Below are 13,048 nucleotides of genomic sequence, written 5' to 3' on the forward strand. Positions count from 1 at the left end.
ATGCATGCATGGTTTAATTGTTTTTATGTCTGTGCAGGTTTTGATGCTGCTAGGTTAGTTCCATTATCACTGCCCTGTCGTTAACCATGGCTGCTCCGCTTTCTGTTTGCACCAAAGAAGAGCAACGTTCAGTGATCCGTTTTTTGTGGTCGGAAGGTGTATCAGGGACTGAAATTCATCGAAGACTTTCAGTACAGTACGGGAACAGTGTGTTGCTGTAACGGAGTGTCGGATTTTTATGCTCGACGGAGGAGCCGGACAACTGAGATGAGAAAAACATTGAGCGTGCACATGACACTGTTTTCTTAGACAGACGAGTAACTACTGATGAAGTGGTACATTGTCTGAAAATTAGTCACGGTTCTGCCTATGAAATCATTCACAACAGACTTGGGTTTCATAAAGTCTGTGCAAGATGGTTCCCAAAACAACTCGCACAGTTGCATAAACAAACTCACTTGGACATCTGCTAAAAACATTTGGATCGCTATGGTAACGAATAGGACATCTTCTTAGACAGAATTATCACTGGTGACGAAACATGGATCCATAATTATGAGCCAGAGAGTAAACAGCAGAGTATGGAATGGAAACATCCAAATTCGCCCTGCAAAAAAAAGTTCAAGACCCAACCGTCCACAGGAAAACTGATGCTTACGGTTTTTTGGGACTCACAAGGCCCACTACTGGAACATTATGAGGAAAGGGGCACGACAATAAACTGTGCACGTTACAGTGAGATGCTTACTGCCAAGCTGAAGCCTGCAATTCGAAGCAAACGCCGAGGACTGCTGTCGAAATGTGTTGTGTTGTTGCTTGACAATGCCCGTCCATGTACTGTTACCCACACTACTGAAACGCTCCAGAAACTCAACTTTGAAGTACTGGCTCATCCTCTGTACAGTCCTGATCTTGCTCACTACCACTTGTTTGGTCCACGCAAAGAGGCATTAAGGGGCTGTCGATTTATCTCTGACGAAACTGTGGAAGAAGTGGTGCATTCCTGGCTTGCAGCTCAACCGAAAACCTTCTTTTATAAAGGCATCAGGAAGCTTGTTCAACGATGGACCAAGTGCATTGAAATGCAAGGGGACTTTGTTGAAAAATGATGTACATGTAAGTTTCCTATTTGTATTGCAATAAAATTTATTACTACATTGCGGATAATAATTGACTTACCCTCGTATATACTTTGTTCGTCAGTTGGTGTAATTGATTTGTGATTTATGTTTTGATATAATTTGTGTTTTTATAACATTGTGTGAAAAATATTTTATGTTATTGTTTTATTTCAGAGCACTTGTCACGTTTACATATGATCTTAAAACCATTTATGTTGCGTAGAATAAAAAAAGATGTTGAAAACGAGCTTTCAGATAAAATAGAAGTTATGGTTTATTGTCCTTTAACTACAAGACAAAAGATGCTTTATTCTGGTAGGTTTTTTTATTTTATTTTTTATAAATTATGCAATTTGATGTGCTTATTCTGGCTAGTTGTGTCTGTTTTATTATAATATTTGTATATTTACAGCATTAAAGAAGAAAATTAGAATTGAAGATTTACTTCATTCAGCTGGACCTTATCAATCTGCACAAAGCATTACATCTAGTCTGATGAATCTTGTTATGCAATTTAGAAAGGTATGATTGACATTGTGATTTTACAATACAGTTTTAGTAATGTGTGAGATTAATTAAGATTTATCTTATGAAATTTTTTAAAGAAATAAAAAAAATATGAACAGTAAATATAGTTCTATGAAATGAAATGAATTTTAAATCTCATTCCAATTCGTCGTGAATATAAAATAAGTATATTTCTTTCCATGCAGCTTTCTTTTATTTTCATTTTGAAATAAATTTTATTTAACTTATCAATTGTGAAGCATTACATTTATGTATGCATAAAAACAGAAATTAAATTTTTTTTTAAAACCATGAGATTTTTTAACCAAAATTTTCTACTAATTGTTTGCTCATTGTTTATGGTGTAAGTTAATATTTTGAATAAATGAAATGTTAAGAGTTCTCCAGAAAGCTCTGATAATTTTTTTTTCTCTAAGTTTTATTATGAAAATGTTCTTAAAATAAGTTGATTTAGAATCTTATTTCAATTTAATATTATTTAATATTGATAACTAATTTTTTATGCATAATATTTTAATGATGAACCTAAGGAAGACCATCTTGACGAAAGTGAGAACTATCTTGACAGTTGTTTATGTTGGTAGTTAAGATCAGTTCTTATTAAACCAGATATCATCATCCCTGTTAGCTGATCTTAAGCAGTTAATGTTGATGGGATGATAGTCGTTTTTGTTTCCCAATCCTTTATATCTATATATTCTTAATCCAAAAGTTAACATTTATAATTATTTTTGAATAGGTAGAGAAATATTTCGGTTTCCATTTTTACGTAATGTGTTGGAAAGGCATAGGTATTTCTGCGATAGAAGTGCGTGAGTTTATTTAGGAGTTCAGACTCTTACAGTGGGGGTTTATATAGTCAATATGCTTATTGATTGTTAACCCCTACATTGATTTGTCACTGTACCCACAGCAGTGGTCACAGTGACTGCTGTCACTGTGCCCACTGGGTAAAGAAAGGAACTCAGAATTACTGTTATAAAAAATATATACTGGAAATAGTTTTGAAGTATACATTTTTTAACTGTTGCTTAAGTATAGAAGTAGCTGATATAAATACTCCAAACTAGCAGGCTATATTATGTACTTTTGAGGATTATTGTATGCATATTTTTTTGTTTTTGGCACAATAACATAAAAATCTGTGCTACTGCATACCACAATATTCAGGAAATAAACACTAGTAATCTGTAAAAAAAAAGATGTTCAAATAAATTTTTCTCTAACCAAAAAAGTTAACCAACAAAATGGGAAAACATTTATGTAGAATTGAACGTTTTATTCCTAAAACTAATATATAATTTAGATCTCTTTTTCTCTGAAAACAAAACACTTAATTTTTATATATGCAGGACATACAAAAATGTATGAAAAATAAAGTTAAAAAATTGCCTGAAAGCATTATTAACTGTTTTAGTAAAAAAAAAAAAAAAATAATAATAATTTTAATTGTATAAATTAATGCAATAGAAATGTATTTATTGCATTAATTAATTAATTACAGTATGTTATGTGATGTATATACCAGAACTTGTAAATAAGAAACAAAAAACTTGTAGACAGCAAAGGGTGATATATCAAAAGTTAATAAAATTTTATCATTGAAAAATATTATCCAAAGCAGTCACCATTCTTTATCCGTTGTGTTAGAAGAATGTCTCCTGATTGTTAAAAATTTTAACAGAGTTAATAATATAATGCTGTTGCACTTGTCGTTTGTGCTTAATGTGTGCCAAGACAAATAGAAAACATACTCATTTCAGTTTTTAGGGTTTAAGGAATTCAAGAGTTATAGTTAAAAGTTGTATTATAGCCAAGTTAATATCTTTAATTCAGTTTTGGTAATTAGTGTTTTTGTTTTGTATTGTAAACAAAACAAAAACACTAATTGAGAGTATAGAGATTAGATTATTTTAATTTTTGAAAATTTAAATATATAACTATTGAAATTTTGTAAAAGAAGTTCTTATTTTTATTATTACTCTTTTTAAGGTTTGTAACCATCCAGAGTTGTTTGAACGAAGAGAGGCAAAATCACCATTCTTTATCCGGTGCCAGGATTATGTTGTACCTCAGTTAGTATTTAAATATGGTCTTCTTCATAGAGCTATACCTAGTATCAACCATCTGTTTTACAACCATTTTAGTATCATGAACCAGCATTATGTTCATCGCTCTTTATTTCCACAGAATGATGGTATGTGTACTTATTCTTTGCCTTTTTTGTTTGTTTAAGAGTAATGTTTACAAGAACTCAATTTAATTTATTAAATGAATTTGTGTAATTTTTTTTACTGGAGATTTGTGTTATTTAAATCTTAAGTTTATTAAAATCTTTGATAATTAGAGTTATTCACTGTTTTGTTCTTTCTAATCAATTACATAAATGTTACAGACCTGTTACTCTCATTATGTGTTATGGACCCATGTGTGTTTTGAAAATAATTTATTAAACAAGATCTTAGGTAAAATTCTTATTTAATATTATCAGTTTGCTTATAACTGCTAAATGTTATGATACAGTGTTAAATAAATATAAAAGCAGAATTAAAGCAGCATTAATTACTTAATGCTCTTGCAGAAATAATACTTGAAGGTAATAACACTCTTAGGATGCTGAAATCTGTGCTTCTTGGTAAAATTTAAAGTAGAAATATTTAGGGTGATATATTATCATGATTGCTTTTGAATCTTGTTTGTTGAGGATCTAACTAGTCATTGAAATAAATTGGAAAGATTAAAACATAAAAAGATATGCTGATGAAGATAAATAAGAAAAATTCCTGAATACTGTAGATTCATGAAAGAAGCTCAAAGTTTGACTGGTACTGAGGAAACGTCTTTCAATCTTATGGACATAGCATCAACAGTATTGGTGGTACTAGAGATGATAAACTAATGTGGTAGGTTAATATTTGGGGAAATTATACTGATAGCAGGCTGAGCTGGGAGCATTATCAGGAAAATGTTGGATTTGGCTTACAAATATTTTTATGGTAAATTCTTGGATCTGTGGTTGAATGGTCCTATTTGGTACTGTTATTGGTTCAAAGAGCTCAGTAAATTGATCAACATTGATTAGTAAGCCTATAGATTTGTCCATCTTATTGGATCAGATGCTTTTAAAACCCCAGCAATAACTGCCTCAACTCTGCCTAACTGATAGCTGTAACAGTCTTTGTCTCTGCATTTTAACGAGACAAAATTGGTTGCCTAGAGAACCATTTTTATGTGCAATAGGAGGAATGATTGATAACATTTATAATTTGCTCCAAATAAGGCTGTTATAAGGCTTACCCGTCTTTAGTGCCTGTGAAATCCAGCTGTAGAGAAGATTACATTACTTTGACTCTTCAATATCACAGTAAAAGATATTGAAGTAAAATCTAATTGAATCTTACATTAACTTTTAAATCAATCAATGGCTTGATATTGCTATATACTGGATTGTTTAAGACCTTATTGTACGAAAATACATTAACAGTCTTATCAAGGTGAGATTTTCACTCTTTTTAAGTGCGTAAACTCTGTGTAGATTGAAGGGAATTGAACCCATCAGCCACTTCCAGTACTTAACTCAACTAGTTTCATTCTTAATTGGTTAAGGAATGCTAAACAAAGTTTTCAAACTATCATTCATCTGATAGAACTCAGGTGTGCGGAACTGAGGCAAAAGAGAAAAGAAGATATTAATTTTAATTTGCCAATGAAGTTTTATAAAAATTTTTTTTTTTTTGGAATTAATAGATTATGTTAGACAATACTTTATTTTTGTTTAATAAGTAGGACTAAATTCTAAAATTTAAACATTTATTTACAGTTTGAAGATCTAATTATTGTGTTACATTTGTGCTTTATTTTCAGATGAAAGAGTCAATTGTGGTAGTTGTTTTTCATTTTCAAGATTTATTGATTTATCTCCCAATGAACTACATAATTTAACAATTGGAGGAATTTTAAATAGGTACTGCATTAGAAATTTCTACTAATATAATTTTTTTAAAGAATTTAATAAATAAAATTCTCATTATCTAAACTAATTAATGGTAATCATGGTTCAGCTAATTAGATCTGTTTATACTAGACTAATAAGTATTAATACAGTTCTTAGACTAGAGTTTAGGTTATAGGTTTCTCACCTTAGAGATACCTATAATCTAAAAATGGTTGCATTTTTCTTATTTGTTTACTTTTTATTACTTACGCTTTTTAAGGTGACAAGAAAATGTAGTTAATTTGTTTTAACAGTTAATCCCAGAAAATCAGTTACATAAAAATAAATAATTTTCTCAAGATAACCAAATTTATTACGTATAAGAAAAATGTTTTGCAGATAGATTTATGTAAATAAAAAATGTATTTAAAATGTATTTTAATAGTTTTGTGGATAAGCCTGTTGAAAAAGTAACATTTTCTATTGTGGTGGAGATGTTTTTATTAGATTATAATTTTATATAGATGTTTAGGATAAAATTAAATAATCTCAAGAATGTATGTGGACCAATTCGAAGGTCATACTGTATGATAAAGAAAGAACAAAATAATGCTGGAACTATAAAGTAATGGAAGTGCCTTTAATAATATGAGGGGGTTTGGAAAGAACCTCTGTTTGGCTGTAAATAAAAAACCTGCATAGATAAAATATTATATATAACTTAAAACTACAGCTTTTTAACTATTTTTCAACATAGTCTCCATTTAAATTCAAGCATTTGTCATAGCATTTCACTAATTTACAAACACCTTCTACATAAAATTCAGTCGCCTGAGTAACTCGCCAACCTTTTGGCATTTTGAAGTTCATTATCGTCATTTAAGTGCTGTGATGCAAGTCATTTGACACAAGTCTACTGTGAAACTTTAACAAACCATTCAGAACAAACTTCTTGCAGTGTACTGTCATCTGTTGTTGTTCTTTTGCATGACAATGCTTGTTCTCACAGTGCTCGAATAACTAAAGAACCTCTGAATCAGTTCCAATGGGATATTTTTGATCATCCTCCTTACAGCTCGGACTTGGCGTGCCAAGAAATGGCTTGTGTCGCAGCACTTCAATGACAGGTAATTTCAAAATTTCGTGAAATGTTGGCTAGGTACCCAGGTGGCTCAGTTTTATGAATAAGGTATTTGTAAATTACTGAAATGCTTATTTAAATGGCGACTATGTTGAAAAATAGTTAAAAGCTGTTGTTTTAAGTTGTATATAATAAAATATTTTTATATATGCAGGTTTTTTATTTATAGCCAAATGGAAGTTACTTTCCAAACTGCCCTCGTACATGAAAGTTATAGAGCTATGGATTGATAAGATAAAAAAACAGTTTCTGATTTTATGAAGTTGTACAAAACTAGACTGAGGAATGAGGATACTAAAAAAAACATTTTTTTTTCAAATTAACATATTATAAATGACATATTATTATAAGCATATTATTACATTTTAAATAAATTAACTTTTTCTGATAAGCATGTTTGTATTGGTTAAGATATTTAAAATAGTGTTAGTTAATTGCAAATAATTATTAGAATTTTGTCTTACCAATGAAGTGAAGATGACTCTTTACGTATGTAGAATCATCATAAACGGAGAAAATGCTATGCAGAAGTTACTTTAGTACTGTCTGATTGTAAAAATAGTGATCTGTTAACATTTTCAGATTATTTGACTCATGAGGTAATGGTTGTTTTAGAATTAGTCTGAATTACTAGCCTCAGTTAATTTTAGTTTCTAAAATAATTTTTATGACAGTGTTGTAGTACATTTGTAAAGTGAAATATTTTTTATTTTACAATTTATCATTTTTCTTTCTTTTGTTACTTTTTTTTTTAGCTCTAGTCATGACAAATCATCAAAGTGATGTTTAATTTGTTTTATAATACTTTTTTACCAATCTCTTATTTTTCTTTTAATAGAAAAAATGTAACAAAATAAAAATGCAAGTTTCCTGTATTCATTTTTCATGAATGTTACAGGTAAATTTAAAGCTGTTATAATACAGTCCTTATAAATCTAATGTGAATTTATATTTGTTAATGCCTAATTGATTTTTTTAATATTTTCACAGGTGGTTACATATAATAATGTATCTAGAAGTTTGCAAAAGAATGAGGCATCAGTTTTGTTGGTGGAAAGAATCTAAAGTTAGATTATTACTTCCTCAGAGGAAACTACCTGATGATCTTGTTTTTACTGCTCATGAAGGTTATCATTGTGTATATTCGCACACAAAGGTTATACATCATTCAATCCCTGAAACTATTGAACATCGTCTTCTTCGCAGCAGGAAAGTTCAACAAGCTCAGGTATTGTTTTTCTTTTTTATTTCTTTATATCAGTTTGAAAACATGAATTGGAAAAAAATAATATTTGGTTAAAAGATTTTACTGCCCTATTGATTAATGGTAATACCTAATGCATAAATCTGACTACTGTTTACAAGAATATTTTTTATATAGTAAATATTAATGTGTTAGAATAATGAGTAGGAGTCAAAAACAGCACTCTGGTAAAAAGTTTATGATTTGATATTTAATAAAAATTATTAATTGGTTTTACATACAGATTTATTCCATTTTTCAAATTTTATTTACTGCCATATACTTTTATTTATTGTCATAAACTTTTATTTAATTAATTTAAGTTGTAAACAGTACGAGTACAGCATTACTTAAATTATGTTTAATTAAAATATTTAAAGTTTCAATGGCAAGGTTAGTTTCAATATTTTAAAGAGACGTTAGGTAAGATGGGCATTATGAGAAAAGAATTGCATGGTAACTAATTGCATAAAAGTGTGGTTCCACGATGATGAAGTCAAGAATATGTGCACTATTCCAGTGGAGTCAAAACTCTTATATGTGCCAAAACATCTTCAAGAGGTCATTACTACTACAGGAGGACATACTTCATACTAATACATGTATTTATCAGTGCATAAAAAGACAGAATGAATATAGTTTTTTGAAAAAGAGTATGTTTTAATTTGTCCCAATTAATTTGCACAGTATAGTATAATGATTTGCAAAACACAGGCATTGAAGAAGTAAAAGTAATATGTTTAAAACAATATAGTAGCAAAATAATGGTGTAATTAACAAAACATCTCTACTCCAATAAAGTCTCATATTGATCTTTTTGTCATGTGCCAGTAACAAAAGGGAAAAATGCTAAACATTTCATCTATTTGTATTAAACCATGTATTATTAAGTTTGCTTGTAGTTTTCAACAGCTGAATTTAGTAAGCAGTAAGGAATACAGCAGTAAGTCAAACTTTATCTCCACCAAACAAATTAAAAATAAAAATAGTTTAATTGACAGGATTTACCTGAATCATTTATTTTATCTTGTATTCCAGCCTTTGAATCATTAAGTAGGAAAGGTTGAAAAGGCTCTTCTTTAAACCAGTGTGTCACATTTGAATCATAAGCACCAGTCTTTTCAGCATCACAATTACAGTTACTTTCAGTATCATATTGAAATCATTTATCTTGACTTTCATACTAGTCAGATAAATCTTCTGTATAAAATTCTGGAAATGTTTTACTCTGAGTTTTTTGCATTTTAATATTATATCACTCAACTGCTATAAAATTTTATAAAGATCTATTAAAAAAATATTATTTACTGTTATACACTTACATAAAATTGTTTTCAGAAAATATTCTAATTACAATTAAAAACACTAAAATAATAAAGAAAATTACACAAATAAGAAAACAATATAAATAGTTCACATGCTGTTAGAACTAAAGCCTCTTGGTCATATTTTTATAAAAATATTTACTGCTCAAAGGTAAATAATTTTATTTTTTTTTTTAAGTTTAGTGAAGAGTGTTCCTCAAAGTTATTTGTATTCTAAAAAAACAAACAAAAAAACAAACACACACACACATACACACATAAACATACACATACACAAACACACACAACACACATATAAATAAACAAAGACTGACAGGTGGACAGACTGACAAATGATACAGGTTTTCTCATATAGTAGATTTAAAATCTTAATATCTCAGGATTGCTCTCCTTATAAGTGCAAGAGAATGGAAACAAATGGTGAAACTGAAAGAGTTAATAACTTGGTTATATTTTATTTAATAATTTTTAATTATTCTAAATCTGTACAATTTTCTTTTTAATCTATTTGTATTAATTTTTTTCAGTTAGCTAAGAGTTTAGCTGAGAAAGCATCTGCATCAGATAAATCTTCAGATTCAGCTAATATTGCAAGTTCTGCAACGACAGTTGCCAATTCATCTAGTATGACAATGACCGCTACCGCAAATAACAATGATAATGACAAAACTAATAATGATAATAATAAAAAAATTGAAAGCGGTGATAAAAGTAGCAGTAAAAATAATTCTGATAGTGCAGTTTCATCTCAGCAGACTAAGTTGACCATTTTGCCAGAATTTCGTCATGTACCTCGTCCACCTAGAATATTAGAATGTTATCCTACTTATTTATCAGGATTCTTGTACAACATGGTTCCAAAGGTAAGGCTATATAATAATGTAAAAATAATTCCTTATTACGTGATTTAAAAAAATTTTTTTTACTTTTTACAACCATTACAATGTAATATGATTACATTGTGATTATTAAAAAAAAAACCATAATAATGATAATGGTGGTGGCGGCAGCAACGATCTCAAAAGAGGAGTCCTTGGAGATTGCCCTTGCTTCCTTTTATAATAAATTAAAGAATCAATACTATTTTTTGTAGGCTGTTGAACTCTTACTTAACAGCCACAAAATTCTCTCAATGTAGCCAGATTTAGTTCTACTGGATACAACAATATTTATGTTTTGTTGTTATTTACATCTTTCTTGTGCTTGAATCATTACCATTTTGCCATTTTCAACATATTTCTTATTGCACCATTATTAAATCTTATTGAAATATAATAAGTTTAAATTTGTTGTTTATGAAAATTAACTAATACGCTAATGAAAAATAATTGTTTGTATATAACAAAAATGTTTTTTTATCTTATGGTTAATAATGCACAGAAATGCTCTTCAAATGTTTACTGGGAGATTAAAACCCCTAGAATGAATAAAAATATATTGTTTAATAATAGATTTTATTCCTCTATTACAGAAGGTAATTTTATAAAAGTTGTGTGTAATTTTATAATAATCCTTCATTTAATAATAAATACTTAAATAATTATTGTTTTTTTAATAACAAATCTTATGTTAACAAAAAGAAAATATTGAATGTAAAATTAATAAACAATATATTCTCACAAACATTTTTTAAAAGATTTTTAATGTATTAAAAATAAATAATCAAAATAGAATCAAGTAAAAAGGAAAGTAAAATTAATGTCGATGTGTTGGGATAATTATGATGACGATGATTCTGCTGTAATAAATATTTCACATAATTTAATTTCATGCATGTTTGAAACGAAGATATTTAAGAAAGTTTTGTTGATCAATAAGAATAATAAGTACTTATTCTTCATAGTTACCCTTCATAAATGCAATTAGACAAAATAACTTATAAAATAAAAGAACTTATTTAGTTAAAAAAAAAACTCTTGCTAAAACTTTGCAAAAATTGAAGCAAATAAATTGATATCTAATATTATATATAGGTCATTATCAAGTTTTTTTATATTTATAAATATCAATGAATAATTGAATAATAAAATTAAAAAGTGTTTTATGATAGTTTGGGTAAAACTACTAGTAGTTAGAAAAGCAAAGAATATACATTTTTGGAAGAACTTGTTTTATGGAAGAAAAATGTTGAAACTTAGATGGCTTAAATGTAAAATGGGTTAGGTTTAAGCTAAATGGGTGTGAATTCTATAAGAGAGAAAGTTACGGCAGAATAATGAAGTAAAAATGATGTTGAATTAAAGGGTAAATTAGCTGATTTATAGTCAAGGTAAAGAGTAAACATAGTAAGGAAACTAACAATTACAAATGTATAACATTTTAAACATATTATGTAGTTAGGTATGTTGATGTTAAAAACGTGAACAATTTATTGGTTGAAGACCAAAAGAATAAATTAATTTCACGGGTTTTCTTTACAGTGCTTTTTAGTACTGTACATTAAAGTATAATGCTTTGTACTGTAACACAGATTACAGATTTTTGTTTTGATCTTCTTTGAGATTGAGAATAAAAAAAAGTGTTATTATTTTTATAGGTCCAGGTTCGTTGTCGGGAAATTTATGCGAGCTGCAGAGAGGCTGCATGGTGGTCATTATCACATCAACAGTGTTCATCTCAGATTGGACAAGATGCAGTGTGGTTTGGTTCACCTGAAGCAGCTGTAGATTATCGTCGTCGTGCATCTTTGTTTCATTCACCTCCTGTTGGTGGTCTAGTTGCTGCTACACCGATTACTGGCTGGTCTAATATAATAATTCCAGGTAACTTATTGATTTATTTACTGCTGATTTATTTTTATTGCTGTAAATCTTTATTTTATCGTTTGAATAAATGAAGTGAGTGAAGTAATTTCAGTTTAGTCACCATTGTTTTTAATTAATCAAATTGGAATGCTGTATGTATCCAACACTCAAAATATCTTACATTACCTGCCAGTTTTTGTTTTAATAAGCAACATTATTCAGATTCTTTTCCTTTCTAGAAATTGTAATTGCAAATCTAGGACTTATTTTATATGATTAGATTTTTTTTTATGAATAGGTGTATTATTTCAGTAGTTTCATGTCATCAAACTAATAATGAGATATTTATTTTTAAGTTTTGCTTAAGTTTTTTTTAGTTTTAAGTGTTTCTACTGAAATGTGTTTTAAAGGAAGGATTCCTTTATTTGAGCCCATAATTTAAATGTTGATAAATACTTTTTGAGATAGTGTACTTTTCTTATTAAGTACTTTAAGTACCATTACCCAAATATCTTAACATTAAAGCTAAAGAAATTCCAAAATGATTGTTCAAACTGTCTGTTCTTCACAAGAATTTAGGTTATTTCGTCCACAAAAAAAAAAAAAAAAAAACAGCTGTCTTGTTCTCTTTGTGTGAATAAATTCACTACTTCTTAAAGTTTTTTTATAAGCCAAGCATGCAATAAATATATAACAATGGGAACTGTCATTTACAAGATGAGGAATCTCCAGAGTAAAATTCAACCAAATGAAAAACCATGAAATAAAGTAATGATTATAAAATATGTATAACATGCTTCCTTAAACCTTTAGACAAACCATAACTTTACAAGGTATGCTTTTTTAAGTAAAGGCCATTCTGATGGAACAAAATTAATTGCTTAGTCTTTCAGTTCATTTTTAAACTGCTGTGAATCAAGTCATTGTTTTCAATAGAGAAAAAGGTAGGTTATAACACTAGGTGCGAGGTTTGGACTGTAAGATAGATGAAAATGGTTTACCAGCAATTTTA

General features: G+C 28.7%; 1 protein-coding gene across 3 annotated transcripts in view; it reads left to right on the top strand.

Moving 5' to 3' along the window:
• Ino80 (chromatin-remodeling ATPase INO80) overlaps window positions 1-13,048 on the top strand; it is a 98,950-nt gene that overhangs the window by 56,324 nt on the left and 29,578 nt on the right. For all 3 annotated transcript variants that reach the window (XM_075371573.1, XM_075371570.1, XM_075371572.1), the window contains exons 15-21: window positions 1,296-1,436; window positions 1,534-1,643; window positions 3,642-3,846; window positions 5,514-5,613; window positions 7,715-7,952; window positions 9,820-10,155; window positions 11,829-12,054. In XM_075371573.1, the coding sequence (XP_075227688.1) occupies window positions 1,296-1,436; window positions 1,534-1,643; window positions 3,642-3,846; window positions 5,514-5,613; window positions 7,715-7,952; window positions 9,820-10,155; window positions 11,829-12,054 (1,356 nt within the window). The remainder of the gene's footprint in view (window positions 1-1,295; window positions 1,437-1,533; window positions 1,644-3,641; window positions 3,847-5,513; window positions 5,614-7,714; window positions 7,953-9,819; window positions 10,156-11,828; window positions 12,055-13,048) is intronic.

Source organism: Lycorma delicatula, chromosome 7 (genome assembly GCF_047948215.1).
Source record: "Lycorma delicatula isolate Av1 chromosome 7, ASM4794821v1, whole genome shotgun sequence".
Taxonomy (NCBI): domain Eukaryota; kingdom Metazoa; phylum Arthropoda; class Insecta; order Hemiptera; family Fulgoridae; genus Lycorma; species Lycorma delicatula.